At 45.1% G+C, this 23,144-nt stretch overlaps 1 protein-coding gene across 4 annotated transcripts in view; it reads left to right on the top strand.

The window, feature by feature from the left end:
* Nucleotides 1-388: 388 nt before the first annotated feature.
* klf12b (Kruppel like factor 12b) overlaps nt 389-23,144 on the top strand; it is a 40,761-nt gene continuing 18,005 nt past the window's right edge. The window contains exons 1-3 of one of the 4 annotated variants that reach the window (XM_069532897.1): nt 389-575; nt 15,918-16,000; nt 22,409-22,964. In XM_069532897.1, the coding sequence (XP_069388998.1) occupies nt 479-575; nt 15,918-16,000; nt 22,409-22,964 (736 nt within the window). In that variant the 5' untranslated portion in view covers nt 389-478. The other 3 variants (XM_069532899.1, XM_069532898.1, XM_020100573.2) reach the window with 3 other exon arrangements.

Genomic DNA, 23,144 nt, shown 5'->3' with positions numbered 1-23,144 from the left:
TATTCAAACATATTTAAAGTGAGCATCCACTCTCTCTGTAACTTTATTCTCTTTAATTGTGCAGGTCCATTAAAAACACTGAAGAATTAGATTAGATAGCTAGATAGATAGATAGATAGATAAATGGATGCACAGATAGATAGATAGATAGATAGATAGATAGATAGATAGATAGATAGATAGATACTTTATTGATCCACAGTAGAAAGTCAAACACAGGAGCACGAGATTAATAAAAGGTCCAAATGAGATTATAAATATCAGATTATTAATCTTCTGCAAATGTGACTAAACAAATGCATTATGGGTCTAAATGAACAGAACGACTCCTGCCTCCTCCGGCTCCTTTAAACTGGGAGGTGCTCCGGTGCTCGGCGCTGCGCTCCGGGAGGGGCCGAGCCACGGAGTCCGGTGTGGCCGGGTCTGGAGCGCGGACGCGTCGGAAACCTCCCTGGAGGGGCCCCGTGTAATTCGATGCATGCTGTTAAAGCTTAGAGTATATTGTCTTCCCCTTTTTGCTTATGAAGCCTCCACCCACCGGCCCACCCTACATTTAGCGGATCATGTGACTCGGGGTAAGTCATTTGCAAGTACAACAGTTCTCTGTGCGCTCCCATTCATTTCCTGAGAACTGCCTAAGCTGAGCAGCTGAGAGGCAGAAGGGGAGGGAGCTGATCACACACACACATACACACACACACACACACACACACATGCACACACACACACAAACACACATGCACGCACACACGCGTATAGTACACACGGACATACGCGCAGAGTGAGAGGAGAGAAGAGGAGAGGAAACAGTGTGCTGGTCTCCACGGCTCTGCAGCTCCTGACAAGGTCTGTGCATTTTTCTCGTCCTGTTCCTCTCTCTGTGTGTGTGTGTGTGTGTGCTTCATTTGTCACGTTGCTGGGCTTTGTGCTTGTGTTCAGTGCGTCTTGTTCAGCTGTCATTGCTCTGTCAGGGCAGATGACAACTCAGATCACCTATGGCATTGTGTCTGGTGTCTGTCAAAACCCAGAGACCCCTGCATGGTGCGCACTGGGCATGTAGCACTTTACTCCCCCGTGAGAAAGAAGAATGAGAGGCTGTCAATGACAACAGATGAAGAAAGAGAAGTGATCTGCTGCTGTCGGCATGAGCAGCAGCATCCTGACTTTGCAGTGGACCGGCACCAGTTGAGAAAAGCTCCTCCTTATTTACCTCCAGAGCAACTTCAGAGTTCAGCAGAGTTGTTTTTAGTGATTATAGCCTGAGTGTGTTGAATATGAGAGTGTGAAGCAAACAGCAAACTCCCTCTGTGAGCACCTCTCACTGCGAGAGGAAAAAGTTTGCTGCTTGTCAGACTTTCGTGACTTCGTCACTGGAGAGTTTTGTTTGTGCATGTGTGTGGTTGTGTATTTGTGCAAAGCATTGTTGTGTGTGTGTGTGTGTTTGTGTGTGAGTGTGTGTGAGAGAGAGAGAGAGAGAGAGAGAGAGAGTTGATTGTCCACCATAGCCTACTGTAGCAGCCTAGAGATAGAGAGAAGAGGCTGTTAGCAACGGGTTAAACATTAGGAGGCTCGGGTAGCGGAGGAAGGACACTGGGGGTGTGTGTGTGTGTGTGTGTGTGTGTGTGTGTGGGTGGGTGGGTGGGTGGGTGTGTTGCAGGGGTGGTTTTCTTGGATGTCATCGGCAGCGCTCTCACTTCCAGGGTAATAGTCATTGGTATTGATGGGTGGCTGTCAGAGAGGCAGGGAGCCACCAGGCTGGGGAGAGTGGCCGGGGGCTGGCCCTTGGCTGTTATTTTCAATTACAGGGGACCAGGGCAGAGCTGACAGCAAAGGCATTTGTACATCCAGCAGGAGGGGGAGGAGGGTGAGTGGTGGCAAGAGGAGGGGAGGGTGCAAGAGAGCAGGAGGGAGGGAGCGAGGGAGCGAGTATGTGGGAGGGGGGGGCGATGAGACTCTGGCCCCTGCTCCTGGGTTTGATGTGGAAACTGAGCACTGACCTCTGTGACTTTACCCCTGTGTTATGGAGAGGCCCTGCTTTGGCTTTAACTGTCTAACAGCCATAGGGTGTGTGTTTGTGTGTGTGTGCGTTTAAGTGGGGGTGCCATGCACAACAACAGCAAAAAAATAAATAAAGAAGACGAAAGAGAAGGGGGTGGGCTGTGTGTGTGTGTGTGTGTGTGTGTGTGTGTGTGTGTGTGTGTGTGTGAGACCCCCTGCAGCTGAGGGATGTTCAGCGAGTGAGATTAGTGCCCATTTAAACTCTCACTTAATTCCATTTACAAAAGGGCCTTCTCACTGTGCATGAATAAGCAGGCTGATATTACCACACATGCAGAGGAGCCTCTACAGTGAAGAAGAATCATATCTGAAACAGGACATATAAATATCTCCTGGCGCTGGTGAACAAGTCAGTGAAGGCTGCTATGAGGAGAGGTTGATAACACAAAGAGAATATCAGAATCCTGCACAGTATTTTTTTGCAATGACATGACAATATGATAAAACACTAGAAAAATCAGATCAAATCTGCATTGTTGAATCTTTAAACCGAACCGACTATAATGAATCATCTTAGTGACTGATGGCATCATTGACAGCTCAGCTGTGATACAGACAGCGAAACTCACAGAAACAATTATGGTGTGAAAACTCGTGCAAAAGAAAGTGGCTGCTGTACTATTAACTGTACAAACAGCACATGTGTAACATGACAGGGAATGAAACAGCTTGAAGCAGCAGCAGATTGAACATACTATTGTTCTGCAGACAGTCAGTTGTAGCACTGAATACCATGAAGGTATGAATTGGGGAATGTGATGTACAAAAGGAAGTACATTTAGGGTTAGGCTCATTATTAAACTAGAACTCCGCCAAGGTCCAACAGACCTTTTTAAACAGCACCAAATTTTACACACATACATTTCAGGCACCTTGATGTGCTTAGTTTTGTTTTCATCGGTGTCCTTGAATTGTTCGCTGGGAATTTGGTGAAAAAAACTTCCACTGATCTGTGCCAAAACTAAATGGGTTCTTCCTTGGCCCATGTCCCATTGTTTCACCAAGTTTCGTGGAAATCTGTAGTAGTTTTTCCATAATCTTGCTCACCAACCAAGCAGACTGTGGTGAAAACACACCATCCTTGGCCGAGGTCAAAAAGTGAAATTACACTGTCAGTTGCTATGAATCGCTGAACGGGACTCAAAATGAATTCAGTCAGCTAAGTGATTTGTTGCTGTTTTTCCAGGCAGGTTTTTAATGAGTGTTTTCAATTGTTTGGTTTGGCGTCTTCAGCTAAACAAACACTTACATCGGTAATTTATTTTCACTGTCTTTCACTGTACGTCACATTGAGTCACATATGTTAAGATTTATCACAATTAAAACCATACTGGTTTGATGGTGAATGATACGATGTGGCTTACCCAGATTTGTTTCCTACCACACAACTGCATCACACTGCTGCTGCCACCCCCCACCTTAAGACATGGTCCAACGGCTTATGATAGAGATCAATGCAGGTGGGGGGGGGGGACTCAATTAAAAAGCCAGTTACCAACTCTATCTGTCCATCAACACAGCTCTGCCCGGCACATTTAATTGCTCGGCAGGATCGCCCACCCCCCCGGACTAAAAGCATCATCTGCCTGCCACAGATCACAACTGATAATTTGGGTGCGTGTTGACAGATTGAATCTTTCAGGAAGAAGTGCCGTGCGTCTTGTAGGTGCACTCCAACTACATGTAGGCTCACTGTCTTATTCAGGGAGATGTGAAATTCCCTGTATTACCCCCTAATCAGCTGGGTTAACTACTGGCATATTGACAGACTGCTGTATCATTGATCCAGGTGGGTGTTGTGGAGTGTATCGTCATTGATTGCAGATAGACTGCAGTGCACGGTATGGCTGGATTCACTGGGGGTCCCTGAACGTAAGCCGAGGAAAATTAAAGAGGTGAGGAATGCTTAAGGTGCACTGTGGGATATTCTGTGGCCCCTGGTTATTAAAGTGGTGTCACATTTCCAGAGAGCTGTCGAAACTGGATTTTTAGTCTTAGAGCAAAAGTTACACACACTTACCCACAGGTTCATCATCAAGATCATACGTACACAATTTGTGAAACAGACAGCAGCCAGAGGTTTGCGTGTTGATGGATGTACCCGGTTACAAAGCTAATGAAAGCAACGTGACACAAAGGTCATGGATCGAGAGGGTTAAGCATCCAAAACATCTGGAGCTACTTTGCTGCTGTTTCAGTCTGCATCAGAAGACATGCGCCTGGTCGTCATGTTGAGCTTCCTGTGTGTGAAATAAGACCAATATTTATAGGTGATAGCTGTGAGCCTAACTCTGTGTGCTGTTATTTCATCATGTCAGGAGCTGACAAAATGTTCTCCCTCCCCTTTTGCGTTTTCCCCTGTGGGTCCAACCTTTGACCCCCGGTGTCCAGCCCACGTTTGTTTACCAAAATCGAGTTAAGGAGTGTACACGGAGTGCTGGAGCATGTGTGTTTTGTGCCTAAGTACGGCAGAGAGAGGATGGGGAGAGAGAGCACGGAAAGTATTGTGCAAACGTGGTTTTAAACAGTGAACGCAAACAGAAAGAACTACAATCCAACATGGACAATTACAGCTTGTCAAACATCACTGTAAGTATTTTGAATTTTAGTTGCATTACTTGGTTGAATACTCCTAAAAAAAACCGCAGGACAACTCATCTTATCATTTCATATAAATGTGTCATCAAACAACAAACAGATGTAAGCGGAGGTGTGTTTTAAAGAGAATGTTTTCAGACCAGTGCACGGATCCAAGTTTTGTTCTAACAATGACACCATCTCTAGAGCTGAACACTCAGCGCTTACTGGAAATGACTCATATAACTGCGCTTGACCCCAGACTCTGATTTAAGATTGCTTGACATGTCTCCATGGCTCAGATGGAAATGTATGTCAATCTCTGCTGATGTTTCCTCTTTCAAGCAAGCGTCTGCTTTGCTTAAGCCAAATATGGTTGGTCAATAGAAGGAGAGAGAAAAGGAAGGAAGCCAAGATAAGAGGATGGGGGAGTCGTTGGTAGTCATCATTTTCAGATGGAGTTGGACCATTTTGAGCTGATATTACAGGAAGAGTTTCCCTTTACAGAAACTTGGGGCGGCTACATCTCTCTTGCCTCGGTGCAGATGACTTCAGCAGACCTGCACACGGATGCTACACGGATTACTGCGAACTTTGTTTCCATTTGTACTGTGGGTCAACTGTTAGGAGAGGAAATTATGCAAACAACATGTGGAAACCATTTGGGGGTGCCTGTGGCATTCCATGGGCTCTTTGGCTCCAGCAATGACCGAAATGTTAGCTCATGCTCTGTGCCATGACTCCGCTCGATTAGCTGCTTCGACCAGGTATCAACATGGCACCGCATCAGTTGGAAAGGAGAGGAAAAATAATGGAGGTGAAGGCACGAGTAGATGAGTAATGGAGGTAAACACAGCTGCTGGCTTTTACTGAGTGGTGTTGGAGAGCTGGGATGGGTCAAACCAAGGGGAAGAAACTTGGTGAGCGAGAATAACAGTGACAGATTACACATTTGATGTAATAAGTGTAGGAATGTTTCGGTCGGTCCGTTACTGTCTGTTTCCATATGCCGCGTGTTGGAGCGGGTTTGGTTGTGTCAGCACAAAGTGAGGTTAGACAGGCTCTTAGTGATGCTGCATCAAGACTATTAAACACTGAGGCTAATGCATTTATCTTTGTGTGTTTGTGTACATGCGTCTGTTTGTATCACAAGAGACAGTGGGTGAGAAGAAGGGCAGCAGGAGAGAATTAGGATTTTAAAAAAAAAGTGTGTTTAAGTGTTAGAGATGATATGTAGTAGATGAGTCAGTGCATTGGTGCCTCTGCATGCCTGCATTGTACGATTATTGTGAAACATGTAGGTCGATCTTTGAGAGTGCATGTGAGTGCACACATGTGCCCATACAATACAGTAGACGAGCCATTGTGAGTAGCGTGTATGTACACAGTGCATATGTTGGGGGAGGGAGAGATCGCACATGCACTCACGCACACATGCACGACACATTCAGACATACATGTTAGAACACTTGCACACACGCATATACACATATCAGAGCCTGGGGGGGATAAAAGGCAGTAGCCCACTCAAAGAATCCCCCATTAGGGCAGCAGGAGTGGACTGTCATCCCTTGGGGAGGGGAGGAAGAGACGGAGAGAGAGATAGAGAGAGTATGTGGGTGGTTGGCGGTGATAGTGGTGGTGGGAAGGATGCAGGTTATTGTAAGGATGCTAATCTAATGCATCCCACCTCAATGTTAGGGCAGCGGATGAGAGCAACCCTCAGTAACTGTAAGCAGAGAGCAGCTGTAACCTTTACATGACTGTGATTCACTTGCTTAGACCCTCACGTGCACTCTCATGGGTTTTTATTCTAAACACGCTTTCTGTAATATTCTATATCGCTCTGTGTAATAGTGGTTTGCTTACAAGCATTCAGTCGAAAAAACAGTCTGTGGTTTTTCCAGCATTTTATTAAATGCGAATTCTGAAGCCTGCCATGCACCTCGGACAGTTTGAGATAATGATCAAGTACTGCAGTGTGGTCACCTCGACGTGGGACCTCTGCACCGAGAGTAAATAAGAGACGAGAACAGAGTCACTTAGTGCATCTTTTATTGATCCACTGGAGCTAACCTCTTTCTCTCCGTCTCCCCCTCTCTCCCTCTCTCTCGTGTGCACACAGACAGTATAGACCCACCGTGTGAAAACCTCGCCATAAACATGAAAAGAATATTGCAGCGTCCTTCTGAAACGTTGTCCAATTACCACGTGTGTTTATGCGGGTTTTCACTCTGCCTCACGTCCCCCCCCCCACTTTCTCCTCCTCCTCCTTTGGTACAAGAGAGGTTTTTGTGTCAGAGGCTATTTTAGATGCACAGCCGCTGACCCCACAGAGGTAAGTGCATGTGTGAGCGTGAAGGGTGTTCCAGGGAGGTCACCCGATTATGTTGAAACAAGAAGAGCTTGCAGTGTCTTAGCTCTGCACCGTCTATTTGTGGTTTCTTAACTCAGTCCAGCGCTCACACTGGAATATCTAACTTATTCTTTCTCATGATTACATGAAATGATCTTCAAATGGATATAAACTGCCCAGAATGGTGTCACAAATTGCTAAGACTTGTGAGTCGAAGCTCACTTGAGTAATGCCACCTCACTTTAGAGCCGTCACGGTCACAGCTTGTTTTGCTGTTTCTCTGCTGCATTTGAGGCACATGATGCAAGAGGATGTCAGACTCTCAGTGCACCTCTCGCTGGAGCACTGTGGAGGAGTGCTTGTGTGTAATTGTGCGTGTTTGATGTGCATGCGCGATGTGTGTGCAAGCAAACTGTAGGTGTGTGTGGGAGGCTGTTTGTGTTGAATGGGCATCTGTATTCTTCTTTCATGGGCACATGCTGCGAAACCGAGGGAGTTTTGTGTGTGTGTGTGTGTGTGTGTGTGTGTGTGTGTGTGTGTGATATAAAATAAACTTGGTTCATCAAGGGTGCAGGTATAGGTCACGAGATTAGTGCATATGTGTGGTAGTCAGATTGTCTGAACATGGCTGTGGCTCAGGAAGTCATCTTGTTTGACACAAAGACGCAGACAAACCAGACAGCGACTGACTCCTCTTTTCGCTTTGAGTGTTTCCTCTCAGAATAAATAGCTTCTTCATTTCCCACAGTTTCACAAGACCTTAAAAGGGACGGAGGCGGTATTAGTGGAGATGCGGATCTTACACAAAGACAAAAACTCACATACAACAAAAAAAGTTTAACCTTTTGAAAACTGATATTTTAGAATTGTTTATAGGTGTTACTAAGACTACAATACAGACATACAGAGTCTGATCGAAGTTTTGTCACTGGCTCAATATGTTTTAAACAATGTGTTGGATTTTGACAGTTTTATTAATTTAGTGTGTGCAACTTCTGTTAAAAACTACCGTCTGTTTTCTGTGTGAAAAGTACAGTAATACCCACTCAGCAAACTGTACCTACAAATAATTTGTGTGTGTGTGTGTGTGTGTGTGTGTGTGTGTGTGTATCTGTGTGTGGTGAAGGCTGTGGACTTGAGCTGCATCCGGCGACCTCATCCCCCTCATCCCGACAGGATTACTGACACAGGATCCCCCTGCCCCTGGCAGAAATAGCAAAGACCCAAGGGCAATCCACCAGAATATGGGAACTTCCGTGGGCCTTGCTTGTGCGTGAGCGTGTGTTGTTTATATGTGTGTGTTCTCTGTGTATTTACATGGGTAAACTCTTCAAATGGGGCTGGTTTCCTCCCAGGTGCTGAGCTCGCTGGCTCGAGAACTAAAGTTATCTCAGACTGTACTCTGTATATGTTTTTGTATTAGATGTGTACAGGAACTTACATAATGAGGAGAGCACTGGAGTAAACAAACAAATGGCAGGCCACATTGCGGCTGAGCCTATTTACACATTCTGCACTGAACCCCATGAACCCGGGCTCATGTAATCTTATCCCCTCTTTTAAGCTCACACTCATTACACATGTATCTTCCACTAGTTTATGAGAATAATGTAGAATACCAGATATAAATGTGTGCAGTCAAACTTTACGGAAAGAGTCACTATGGATCTGTTTTTCTGCAGTGGGTCACAAACAAAGCTGGGCTTCACCATAATGGAACTTGATTTTCATTCAGAAGCACAGATCAATCAGATCAATACTGACCCTTTGCCATCTCCATTCAACCCGTGCAAATGGTTTTGGTGTCCGTCTTCGGGGCTGTCTCGGCCTATTCTCCTCCACGTCTTTTGTTTTTACGAATGCTCAGCTTTCTCTTTGCTTGGCGTTTTCTGACAAGCATTTTGTCGATAACCTCCTTCCTCACCAGCAGCTGTAAGGATGGTCATGCAAGGCTTATTCATTAAGTCGCCAGTCGGTATGTGAGATTAGGAGCCATATTTCAGTTGCTGCCGACAGGTTCTTTAAATAAAATTATCCTCAATAATGTGTTTATTGCTTCCGAGGAGAATCAGCCGATGCATGGCCGAGGCCAACAGGGAGCCCAGTCACCTGTGAAACGTTGCATCAGATGAACAGGTGAACCCTGGACAGAATCAGGCAAAGCGAGTGATCAGGCTGAGAACGTTTCTAACGCATGATGGATGTGGAACTGGAGGAATACAAATGTCTCAGGATGAACAAAGAAGATGTCAACTTGAAACCATTTTCCACTGGTCAAAAAACCCACTAACATCCAACAACATCTGGCTTTCGTCTGCAATGGGAATGGATACAATCGGCATTCCGTCTAGGGTCAAATGACTCTTATGCAGGTTTTTATTGGCTCTGATCAGCAGTGATGGAAATGGCGTGTAAATAGACATTTTTGCGTACATATTTATTTGTTTTACATTGCGGGAACAAGGTGCAACAGCAATTTTTTTCTTCGTACGTGAGGTCGAACATGACTCACCAGGTGAAAAAACTGAAACACAAACTCCTCTACCTACAAAGGGAAAGGATTCAATTCAATCTCTCTTTTAAACCTGCATATACCCAGTCATTTTGATGTTTGGGAAAAAACTGAGATTGGAGATTGCTTTCCCCTGCAGAAGTTTTACGTCATGTCACTGCCCCCTGGATGCTCTACCCAGGTGCCACCCCACTCAACATTTTCTTCATATGTGAACTTCAGACCCAATTTTCCAGACATTTTTCAGGAGTTGACCCTCATTTCAAATTGATGGGGCTTGATAAGAATCCCAAATTTGGCTTTATTTCCCAGAGAGGAAAAAATCCAACACATGAGAATTGTATTCGGTCTAATAATAGCTGTGTTCATGAAGAGAGCTGTGTTGTCCCACTGTGGAGCTGATTTAATCCCCGAGGGGAACACAGGGAGTTTTAAGGTAAAGTGCATCAGTTGAGTGCATCTCTAAGGAGGTTTTAACCCTAGAGGGAACTTTTTTCTCTCTTCTTTTTCAAAGGGTAGTGCATATAAGACTGGGTTGATGCCACCGGGTTAGAGAAGGCTGTGCTTCTGTGGCTGGAGAGGTAGTAGCAGCACTCTGCTCTCTTGAGCCCCATTCAAAAATGTCCCAGAAGCATCCAAAAGACTTTGCTTGCTGCTCCTGCCAAGGAAAATACATCTTATGAAATGGAAATTCTGAGACCATTCACCGAGTGCCAGGAATGATTAGAAAAAAAAAACTATGTCCATCTCAGTACATCTTGGAGTGAAGTCTCAGGGAAAACTCACGTCTCCACTGTTCTTACAAGGACACATAACATCAATACTGTTTACCTGGTGTGTGCTGTGTGCAGTGGGAGAGTTGTTAAAGGGGAACTCCGTAAATTTTATTCACAAAGTTCAGTTAAGTTATGATGGGAAGTGTTAGTCAGGTCTGACAATGTCAGCATTGATGATGCCGTCAGATATCAGACTCTATGACAGACTGTGTGTGAAACAAACTGTGGACATGTGGTTTCAAAGATGTGCACATGCACCAGGGGATGTTCTCATGAAAAAACAGCTTCGGTTTCATCATGGCAAAGGTGTCAGTTTAAAGAAGTTATATCTCAGCTTGTGTTGCGTTGATTTTCATTTTAGAATTTTGTCTTTTTTTTTGCAACTTCATGGAAGTACAATGTTAAACTGTAAAAAAGTACAACTTTACATGGACTTTAAGTTCATCATTCTTTTTTTATTTTATCTTAACTTGTTGCCACTTGTTCCTCTTAAAGAGCAACTTCACATTAGACCTGTGGTGGAAATACATTGCAGCACCCTGCCTGAAAAAGAAAGACGTAAACAAGAAATTGTGAAACTATTTTTTTTCAAATACAAAAGTGTTTAGCAGTGCTCCATGAGTAAAGTTCAATAACCTTTTGTTAAGACGAAGCAAATGCAGTTTTTCCATATGCAGTTTTTAGGAAGACTTGCCGATGCCCTTCCATCACACTTAAGATGTTAAGCAACAATTGATTTTAATTTCAGGAAGAATGTCAGAATAGTTGGTTTGGTTTTCACTGGTTCTATAATTATAACAAAACACACAAGTACAAATATATGGTTTTGTCTAAATGTGAAGTGTTGGTTAGGTTTGCATCAATCGGATGTTATATTAATACGGAAAGTGATTCTGGGCTTTGAGTATGGGAGTATGCTGTTTAATTCATAAGCTTTATGCTTCACTGTGTGGAAGTAACATAAGGTCATTCCTTTTTTGTGGAAACATCAACATCAGGCTTTCCAAACTTATATACATTTACTAAATTGTAATTTGTTATAACATAGAATAGAACTGAAAGATCTGCCCCTATACAACTCAATATTGGGCCAATATATAATATTCCAATCAGATCGGTGCTTCCCTGCTGTCTGTGTTTTTTCGTTCCAGGGCATCACTGGCCTCTGTGGGTTGAAGGTTCAAGTCTGTTGAACCTTTGACCACACTGAGCGCTGTTATTTGGCAGCGCACAGTTACTCTTTAAAGTAGTAACTCTGCAGGGAACTTTTTGAATGACTCTCAAGACCAGAATGAGGCCAGCAAGATGAGGTCATGAACAGAGGCGGCCTAACGTGAAGCAGACTGAGGCTGAGATCAAACTCAGCTGTGATCCAGTTGTTGCTCTATTGTGTTTTAACAAACATATATTAGACGTTTATTTCCCCAGGGAATACGAAGGTGTCACTCAGACCATTCTTTTATTTTAGTGCTTGTTCTGTCTTACCTGTCTAGGGAGTGAGATGTTAACGTTCCTCCGCTTGCACTGCCTTTCTAAAAGTTTCTGCACCGAACGAGTCAAAGAGAGGAAGTGGAGGAGTGTGCTGGTGAGCTCGTAGATGTCGGCTTGTTATCAGGCCAATGTGTCACCTAGGGGTTTCCAGGGGCACACAAGGGGAAAATGCGCAAACACAGGAAATGCTCCTCTCACGTCACCCCACACCGTCGCTCTTTCTCACCATTTTGCGGTTGTTTACTAGTTGATCATTGGCTTCAGATTTGCAACGTTTCGATGTTTTTCCTTCCCTCTCCTGGTTTCCCCTTTTTCCTCTCTCTCTTCTCTTTGGTGGAGGACTGGTTTGGAGGGGGAGGGGGGGGGGTCTGTTGGCATTCTTGCACCGTGTGCTTTGCGCTCGACCGGGCCTTGGCTCGGGTCCATATCCCCTCTCTACCCTCTCTCGCTTGTCCGACTAGTGCCCCTCCTCCTCCGCCCCACTATCCCCCCCACCCCCCCCAACCTCTTCAACTCCCCTTTGCCGCTTTCCCAACCGCGGTGCCTGCCAGCAACCCTGCTCTTCAACAATCCCCCACCCACCCTGACTCTCTCGCTCACTTCTCTTACTATCACCTTCCTTAATCCGTCCTCATGTGTCTCCCATAATTCATTGCTCCTCTTCCACCCCCCATCTCCTCCATCGCAGACCGTGGCAGCAGATCCAGCCTCTGTGACACAGATGCACCCAGTTGCTCTGGGCGCTCAACATGGGAACAAAGCATTGGCGGGGCCCGTCTGTTACAGTGTGTCTCTGGGTGTGTGCATGTGCAAGTATGTGCACAGAAGAGAGTACACACGGCCAGATACTAAAACTGCTCTCATGAGTTTGTTTAAGCTTAACTTTCTCCTCGACATGAAAATTACTTTCACTTCTGTGTGAGCGAACACCCAGAGACGGCGTCGAGCAGGTTCTGTCTTCACACTCGCATGTGCTGAGAGAACATGAACTCACGGTGATTTACACCTCCCACTCAACCAACACACACCTTTGAGCTTTTGTCCAGTAGATCTACTTCCTGTTTAGCAGTCAACAATGAACAATTACCTCAAGAGAATCCATCAGCGAACTGGCAGCAAATGTAAACGAAAGCCAATAGTCGTGTCATGAATTGAGCAATTCTCAGAGATTTGTAGACTTGTAAGAATTTGTACATGCTCTCCTTTTGTATGTTTTGAGGTTTATGTGGCGAGTGTGCAAACATCTGCATATGGGTGTAGGAGGGGTTGAGGTCATTGGGGTCTCAGAAGGTCAGAGCTTCCATCCATTATCCGCACCGCTTATCCTTTGAGGGTTGCAGGGAGAGCTGTAGTGTGTATCCCAGCTGACGTAGGCCAAGAGGCGAGGTACCAGAGACAAACAACCATTCACTCTCACATTCACACCTATGGTCAATTTACAGTCTCCAATCAAACTAACCCCAATGTGCATGTCTTTGGACGGTTGGAGGAAACCCATGCAAACAAATGGCGAAAATGCAAACTCCACACAGAAAGACCCCGGCCGAACCGCCTCAGTGCCTGTGACAGTGCTAACCTCCGGTCAGAGATTTCTTGGCGAGTCCCCCCCCCCCCCCCCCCCACACACACCTCTAATTGATCCAGATAGTCTGTTCAGGGTTGATTCGACTGAGCTTTATCCTCTCATGCCAGCTAGCTGCTATCGCCTCAGTCAGCACACCGAGCTGATAGCCCATCAGTGAGATGGGAGATAGCGGACCTGTGGGTCATAGATGCGGATATGAGGTGGGAGTTTGAGCTTGTACTTTGAAATGCATTAACAGGCACACAAATAAGCATAAACAGAAAAGAGAAGAGAGCAGCAGACACCAAAATATTTTTTTTTTTGCTGCTAGAACTGGCCTCAATCTTCACCTGCTCCCTTTACCCTTTTTTTTAAAACATTTTTTCTTCCTCTGGATTTTGGTGGGGATGGGAGGGTGAATGGGTGGGTGGGAGGGAGGGAGAAATGAGATGCTTCAACACTCCACTGCCCTCCTCTCCATCCAACTCCCCCACACACCTGGGATGGCCATTTCATTTCGGAGTGCAGCAAATGGAAAGGTGATCTTAATCTACCCTGTTTCCCTCTAACCCCCTCCCGCTCTCCATCTCCCACACACAGAGCCTCATACCACTGATGGACAGCACACCGATGGTTGCTGAAGCTCGCAGCCAGCGCACCAAATTTAGAGCTGGAGCAGACTGGAAACACATCGGTTTATTACCTTGAACAAATTCTCCTCATTTCTCCCTCAACCTTTGTTCTTATTTTTAATCTTTTACTCTTGTGCTCCTCGAGCTCTAACTGGCCGACGTGATCTTTTCCTGGGAGCTGTTGACAGTCGACTTCAGTCAAAGTATTTCAACATGAATTCCTCAATACGCAGTGCCCCCGTGTTAGCTCATTACTCAGCGTTAGGTCTCTCGCTGCTGGTAGCTCTCTGGTCGTTACAGTCACAAGTAGGGGTATGCACTTGCCATTGATTTCCTATGAATAGCTTGCTGCAGGCCAGTTCATTAAGAAGGTGCTCACACACCACTGGATTAACTGGACTGTAGGCGCATGGGGTGAGGTTGCTGCTTGCGCAATTGTGCTGCGCAAAACTGTTTTATTTTTCAGTAATAGGAGCAGGTAATTTATGAAAGCAAACAAACAAGTTAAAAATTTTGGAGGGTAAAAAGAAGAGTAAAAAGGTCCTCATGGACAAAAAAATCAAGGTTATCTTGAGTATGTCCTGAAAAAATAAGAGGGGAAATGTCTCTTTGCTGGAGTGATGGTCTTCTGGAGTAAAAACAAACCTCACTTTTCAGCCTCTCTCTGCACGCTTGCCTCTCTTCCTCTCCTCGACACATGGCTTGAGGCTGGACTGAGGCTGCAGCTCCACCTGCCCAGCCGTTACTATGGCAACGCTATCTGGGCCTACCAAGACCTGAAGCCGAAGGACATCCTGGACAACAATACAATAGAAGCACAGCCAGGGTACCTGAGGGACTTAGACCTGAGAGGCGAGATCTGGGGGGGTTGCAGGCCGAGTAAATCCTCCCTCTTTCTCTACCTCTCTCTCGCTCTCTCTCTCTCTCACACACACACAAACACACACATACACACACACAAACACAGTCAGGATTAAGCGGTTGCTTGAGAATCTAAGAGGTGGCGGAACAATACTTGGCATAAAATGAATCTGCTGTGGCAATTTTGAAAGAATTCTGTAGAAAGAGAAATGACGTGATTGAATTTTGTGGTGAGTACAAAAACTTGATTATTGGACATGTCCATGTGGATGTGGTGTGTGAGACCTTATGCTGCTGTTAGAGGGTCAGGAAACCAGCTGCATATGTCTCATTTAGGATTTTTTATCCCCTGCACAACAAAAGTCATGATGCAGCGTCACCCCTGACTGCAGGGATTGGGCCACACATCCCTGCTGCTGGTTCCAACAGTTGGGGAGTAAGAGAGATGTTTGGGGTCTGTTGGTCTCGCTCGCATTCCTCCATGCACTGCTGCTAAAATAATGAGAGGGAGGGTTACCTCAGGTCGGCCCCAGCTGAGGAATACGGAACATGCATTGTTGTCACTGGCTCCATCTGCGGAGCCCTCTTAAAGCCACAGCACGGATTGAGGAGCCGGACACTGCAACCCACTGTACAGTAGTAGTAGTAGTAATAATAGCAGTTTTAATTTTCCCCACTTATGTTGTTTATTTTATTTATGTTATCATAGATGTCCCCATTGTTGTTGAGTAACTGCATATCAAAGCAAGTATTTGTATTCCACTGAAGCGGTAAGAGGATTTTATTCAGTACTATGAAGTGTTATTAGCCCCACAGCAGCCTACCAGGCAATTGAAAATCTTTATTAAGGAGGAGAGGGAGTCACGCTGTGCTCCGACTGACTGTATACAGTTTCCGTGCATCTTTTGTCTTTCCAGCCTTTAATGGTTTTTGAAACCTTGATTTGTGTCTGTTTAAAATGTGTTTATTTCTCAGCGGGTGCACGATCAACATTGTCCATGTCCATGTTGTGAATTACTCGAGTGTGGGACCTGCTTAGTCATGCTAAAACACACCCGTCTCACACCTCCTCTTGTGTCCCTTTTCATAGGCAGCCTCAGAAACAGGATGTTAATGCTTGATGGAATGCCTGCAGTCCGAGTCAAAGCTGAGCCCCTGGAATCGGAACAAGGGGTAAGAGAGCATGTTGTTTTCCAGACAATTCCCTTTTTTCCTCCTGCTTTCCTTTCCTTCTACCCTCCTCCCGGCAATGGGCCGATAATCACTCCCAGGCCCCGGCAAGTGAGCGAGAGAGCGGAGTGAGTGTGGGGGCTAAGAGGAATGGTCGGAGAGCATGGTAGTGAGTAGGAAGAGGAGAGGAACCGTGAAGAGGAGGGGAAGCTACAGCTGGAGCAGGAATGTATTGGGAGCATTCTGGGGAGGCGACTGGGGCCAGCGTGGAGTCTGAGCTGGCTGGGGGTGATTGCGCAGATGTAGTCACTGCTCCGGGGAGGAGGGTCACATGGGAAACTCTAAATCTTATCTATCTCTGTCTGTTCCTGCTCCTTTATGTCTCTCAATTTCCCTCCATCCCCTGTTGCCCTTTTTTTCTTTTCTCACGAAACACATACGAATTGATGTCCCTCTTGTGCACATACAGAAATACACACAACACACTGTGGTCCCTCTACAAACACTATCACCATCATCATTTTTGGACTTGATGTTCAATTAAACAGTGTGCACTGACCATGTTGGGTATAATGGAGTTACCTCATGCAGGGCTTTTTCACGGCCCACATACAGTATCAGTGCTCTCTGGTTCCACATACCTAGAAATAAAGTGGTCTTGTTATGGTGAAGCTGTTGCTAGGTTACCAGGGCTTTGTGTTGCTGCCACAGCTGTGTGTGCAGTGAGTGCAGGCCACTTCATATTTGCAATCACGATGAATTAGTGCTCAGTTATTACTGATTTCCATTCATAACAGATCAATAATGTCTCGGCCCCTTAATATATCACCAGGTAGGAGAGGAGTTAGTATCTGTTGAGGCGAATCTGAGAGCGTCAGCCTGTGATGGATGAGAAAATGACTGCTGATAACCCATCAGGTTATCACAGGTCTTGTGGAGAATTGTTTGGCTGGGGAGGTGCGATGTCTCGATAAGGAGTCACGCTGTCTCTCCGTATCGAAGGACTTGACAGGGAAGCAGCAGGTGGTTTCTTTCTGGCTCAAGGGTTCGCGAGCCGCACTCTCGCTCCTCCACCGAGAACCTGGGGTTTGAAGTCCTCCTCCGTACGTGTAGTGATGTCAGTCACAGACAGGATGTGAGCTCTGCAGCCCACACGGCTTTGAAGTGCACTGAGATCCAATCTTGCCCCAGCAGACTTGAGCTTCCCTTTAGATGGCAGAGGCAGACAGACAGTTCAGGCTGCCGCTGCAGAAATGTGGTCTTCATTTGGGTGGCGGGGGGCCAAGGGCTTGCTGGAAATGGTCTGCCTCGTTAGACCGCCTGCAAGGGCCTGGAAAATCTGTCCCGCTTACCAGTATCCCCTAATAAAGACAATGGCATGAGGACGGAGGCAGGCAGGCGGGTCGAGCATATCTTTATATGTGTGTCAGGGTGTGTGAGTATGTGTAGGTTTGAGCGTGCAAGTGTGTTTATGTCTGTCAAAGTGAAAGTGGGGGGGTGGCTACAGTTTTCCATCGGTGCTGCCTGAGATCTGTTGGATAACTTAACCCCAAAAATGCAAATAAGTTTCTGTTTTTCACTTTATTTCCACACAAGTCTTCCTCTTTTTACACAGATGAGTGGCCAATTTAACAGGTTCCTATAGTAACTGACTATATTCCTAACTGCCATTATCATAGTGTTACCAGGAAAGTGAGCACTTTAACACTCTAGATTCAAGAGAGAACACATTCATGTGTATTAATCAAATAGTCAAGATAAAACATGAATACAGCAATATGGTCGGGGATATCTTAGCCTGAATTTAAGCAAAGAGGTGCAAGTCTTTGTGAATGCTGGTTGTGTTAAAGGTGCAGTTTGTAGAATTTAGTGATATCTAGTGTTGAAGTTGCATGTTGCAGCTGAACACCCCTCACCTCTCCCTCTCCTTCCAAACATGAAAAAAAACCTGTGGTAACCTTTAATTGTCATAAAAACTCAAAAAGTGTTTAGTTTGTCCAGTCTGGATTAATGTAAAAAACATGGCGGCCTCCGTAGAGAGGGTCCCCTCGATGTAAATATAAAGTATTTGAATATAAAGGGTCTTTTCTGGGGTAAAGAAAACTAAAATTCATACAATTTAGATGAAACCAACTAGTGAAAACATCATGAGCATTATTCAATATTAAATTTCTGCCAATAGATCCCTTTCACCTAAATCTTACACACTGGACCTTTAAGTGACTTTTTTGCAATTACCTGAGAACTGGAGAACACCGCCTGAACATAACATATCTTGTTAAACTATAGCCGAAGAGGTTACTTTAATGAAAGTAACTACTAGCAACTAGAAGGGAGAGAGCACATGTCTCCACCAAGGCTATAACGCCCCTATCTTGCCAAGATAAAGAGAGTGAAAACAAAAACCCGGGTTTCCATCCATTTGTCCAGATCCGCTCCAAAATTTAATGAGGTCTTCCTTGGGTCGTGCCCCACCCCTCCACAAACGTTCATTCATGGAAAATGGTTCAGTAGATTTGGAGTAATCATGTTGACAGACAGACAAACAAATGGCAAATAAAAACACTTGGGGGTTGTTCAGATTGTAAATACCTCTGCCAAAACTAATGCCCCATCTTGCCTTTTTCAATTCATTTAAATTGAAAATAAATCTCCTGAATCTGCCTGTTTGTCCAGATCCACCCCCAAAAAAGGGTCTTTCCCTCACCCCTCCACAAAATGTTATTTAAACTCAGTGGTTTTTAATCTAACAGACAAACAAACAGCAGAAAAACAAGTAATGAATAGATTTGTGTTTACAGTAATTACGTATTTAATCTCTTCGTTCTTAAAGGTTCAGTGATGTTTTCTTTACCCTAGAACAGGCCCTTTATATTCAATAACCTTATAACATAACATCGAGGGGGTCCTCTCTATGGAGGCCGCCATGTTTTTAACAGTAGTCCAGACTGGACAAACAATTTCACCACTAGATGTCACTAAATTCTACACACTGTACCTTTAATGTACCTCTTATGTTATTTTTATATTAATATTATTTTATTTCTTTCATGTTTTTGGTGCATTTTTGTGTTGTAAAAAGGTTTTGTAGATTAGGTATGTATGTATTATTTACTACCTTATAATCAGTGGATATATATTCTGATGTTAAAGAGTTCAGTTGCATGCACAGTAGTTTTAAGGCAGAAACTATAAGTTTTGTGAACAGCATTCAGACTACACTTGTGGTTGGCACACCCAAGTGATATACTTTCTTCAGATTCCTCTTTTTTCTCTTCTGCTGTCGCCTTTCACTGGCAGAACTTGGAAAAAAAAAAAGCAGAACTTAGCATTGCACGTCTTAAGAGCACGTACTGACAAAGACACGATTTCCAAAACACTGATACAGTATCAGCCTCGATGGAACCAATGGCTTCAAAGCCTTCAGGCGGTGTTGCTGCAGGCGGTCTGTGACACTCACATCCTATATGCAGCATGCAAACACAGAGATCACATGCAAAAGCAGCTGGAGGATAGCTTGAGGCTCTGTCAAGAAAGACTACACGAGGAGCTGCTACGAGAGAAGCTCGGAGGACGTTTGACATCACAGACATACGCGTTGAAAATGAACTGATATTTGTTTTGAAATGTTTTGAAAGGAGACATATCAGGCGTTTTCACTTTTTCTTTACGCTAGTGTGTTTTGTAGGTTTTTGGTGTAAATACAGCAGCTGCAAATTTAAAATTGAAAAACAGAATCTCCTGAAGTGCCTCGTCAGTAGTCCGAAATACTTCCGGGTCATTGTGATGTCACGTTACATCAATATGACGGGGGTCAGGAGGAAAATCTGGAACCTTGATCTATTGGTTAAACCTAAACTTTGCTTAGAAGGAAGTCAACAATGACTTTACTTTACACTTGACACCCCAAGGCTACATCACATCGTCTCTGCACTGGCAGCATTTAACCACATTTTTTTGTTTGTAAGCATCACGCGTCTGATGGAACAGATATGCTTCTGTTCCAATCGATCCAGCTGTCCACAGAGTTAGCGTAAAAGCCGCGCATTTCACTTTTGCTGCATGCACTAAAACGCCACCCGCAGCATATTAGGGCATAGTGACTGTGTGTTTGATTCTGTGAACTACTCTCACTACTGCGCCCGAACACATCATGTGCATGGTACAGATGGAGCGCTGAAGCTTGCTCCACTGACATGCTGTTCACACTACGCCTCCTGTAGACATGGTGTCGGCTTCATGAGTACACAAACTCACGGAGCACTGCGGTAGCGCCTGCAGAGCAATTAAGTTTCGCTCGCATCAGGTGATCGGCATCAGCTGCTTCATTCGTGATTCGCCGACAGTGGGTCATTCATTAGCTGCTTCGCTGCCAACTGATGAGTAAAATCCAATCATACTCATAAAGGTGGCGAAGTTTGTAACCTGACAACTGAACTATTATGTTGGTGATCATCTCTATTGTTCTGTGTAATGTCCCTTTATTTAGACACTTGCATTGCACTTGCAAGTGTTACCTTTGTTGAAGTTTACAGTTTACATGGCAGTTCAAAAGTGTCAATGTGTATAACCCACTTTACCACATCTAGAAGCTGTGTACATCTGAGTTTATTAAGGCGGATTAGTTCACCCAGCAGAGCCCTCATTTCTGCCCTGATTCTTTAAGGAGCTCCCTCAAAAAGGCAGTGTCTTTTCCTCCAAATATAACTGTATAACAATTTGCTATAAATGGTCAATTTCATGTGGGAAAGGTCTCTGGCTGAACTCTGCTACTACGAAAAAAATCAACTATGAGTTTCCATGGGGGAGGAGTAATGATTTCTTCATCACAGGACGACTTAAATCATCTTATCAAATTTTACACAGAGACTGTGAATGACGCCCAAAGCTGTTTGTGTTGTCTCGTGATAAAGGAAAAAAAGCCTGAAGCCTTAAGTCCAGTAGAAACCCTGCTGTAAGTGCTCAGTGGGTGGTATTATGAAGGAGAGCATAATGAGCTGTGAACCTTGACCTGCCACCACTGAACCTGAGCTGAACCCCGCTGAAGTCCAGGGGTCATCGGGGGGCATATTTCAGGAGGTAGGGTTTGTTTTCCAACTGGGGAGGAGTCGCACAGTGAGAGGCACTTTTTGATTCATGGGGTCGTAACATTTCCTGTAGGCTGAAAACCAGTATACAAGTCTGGAGTAAAAATAGTACACATAAAGGAGCATGCACACACACACACTCCGAAAAATTCGTAATACACCGCAGATCCTCTCAGCCAGCATTACATAAGGGGAAAGAAATGTGAGTCTGAAAAACAAAAGTGAGCAAGAAAATCCACAGCACAGAACATTTTTACATTTTCTGCTGCAGCTGCGATCAGAGTTTTTTTTCCTTTAACTTTAATGAGCTTTTCCTTTATGATTAGTAAAAAAAAAATCCTGGACGTGCTCACTCCCTGACGGGCTTAAGTGTGAGCCTTCCACTGAAAGACTCCACTGGGAGGATCAACAGCGCTCGCCACTCGCTCTCACACCCCTCCCACATCGAACACAGTGGGCCTGGATCGGCTACATTAATTTGACATTAAAACTAAGACGCTGATGACAAAGTTCTCACGAGAAACAAATAGAGTCAGGGTGCGTGTTGTTTTTCCGACTTTGCGTGTTCTCTATTATCTTTTCCAAGTAAACAGGTTCCTGAAACTTGCGCAGACAGATGGAGCGGTTGTGTTACAGCTAGTCTGCTTGGTGTTAAGTGAAAGATATGTTGAGGGATATGCCGAGCCACCAGCGTTGGCCTTAGGAGGCCCATCGCTGAGAGACAGAGGGAGAGAGACGGTCAGGAAATTGAGCCCATATGATGTTTTTCCACCGTCACAAAGGAGATTTAGGAGAGATACAAGGGGGAGCCAAGAGAGAGCTGCGTTTCTGTGGGAGTGATGGAAAACAGGAGGAAGAGAGAGAGAGAGAGAGAGAGAGAGAGAGAGAGAGTGAGAGAGAGAGAGAAAGCAACCTACGCCGAGAAAGAGAGTGAAAGGAGGCGAATGTGAGAGACACTATCTTTACTCCTGTATTTCATCTGTGTATGACATCATGCTAACCGAGGGGAGTTAAAAGCTTGAATGAACATTCTCTATAAATGTCACCACATACTGTATGTACCTCCCTGATATCTCTGTCATGCACTATTGTTGTTTCCGAAGCTGATTTATAAATCTATAATACATAAAGACAAATGTTCTTGACCTTCATTCATCAACACATCACCTTTTTGGTTAATGTGACAGCTCAAATTACTGCAGGACATTAGTGGAAACATTCAAATGAATCCCAGAAATACATCACAGGCAAATTGTTTCACATTTATCTTTCCTCTTGAGACGTTGAAATGAATCTGACATCATTGTTTCTTTTCCTCCCACAGTCACCTAAAGTGCGCCCTTATTCTGCGATGGACGGCGTCCCTTTTTTCCTCAGCAGAGTTAAACCTGAACCTCCGGAGGACCTGCTCGCCCACGACCTGCACTTCCACACGCAGACCGAGCCCGTCGACCTGTCGATCAACAAATCCCGCCCCTCCTCCTCATCCATCCTCCCCACCACCACAAACTTATCATCCTCCCCTCTCAGATCCGCCTTCTCCCCGTCTTCGTTATCGTCGTCATCCTCCTCCTCCTCATCTTCCTCCTCTCCATCAGTTATCACCTCAGCCTCATCGGTGCTCACGCCAGGCCCCCTGATCGCCCCTGGCGCCGGGGTGAGAGGTCAGCCGTATTTGCACATCCTGCACTCTGTGCCGCCTCCTCCATCCAGCCCTCTGAGCCTGCAGGGAGCAGGGAAGCTGGGCAGCCATGTTCACCGCATCCCAGTTGTGGTACAGTCACTGCCCCTCATGTACACCACTGCCGTTCGATCGCCCTCCAGCCTCAACAACGCCATCGTGCTACCTCTACTGGATGAGGTCAAAAGCAAGAGCAAAGGTGAGGCCATCGTCTCCAAACTCACACCATATTCATACGGATGACTTCAGATTTATATTAACACTTTTTTCATAATTTTCAGTTAGAAATACTGAAATCTCTCCAGTAATCATTCAAGCACTGTTGGATCTGCAAAGGAAACGATGACGCTGATTCAGACTTAGTGCTACTGCCTCATTA

Source organism: Paralichthys olivaceus, chromosome 10 (assembly GCF_024713975.1).
Source record: "Paralichthys olivaceus isolate ysfri-2021 chromosome 10, ASM2471397v2, whole genome shotgun sequence".
Taxonomy (NCBI): Eukaryota; Metazoa; Chordata; class Actinopteri; order Pleuronectiformes; family Paralichthyidae; genus Paralichthys; species Paralichthys olivaceus.
The sequence above is the reverse complement of the archived record's forward strand: the minus strand, read 5'-3'. Positions and strand labels throughout refer to the sequence as shown.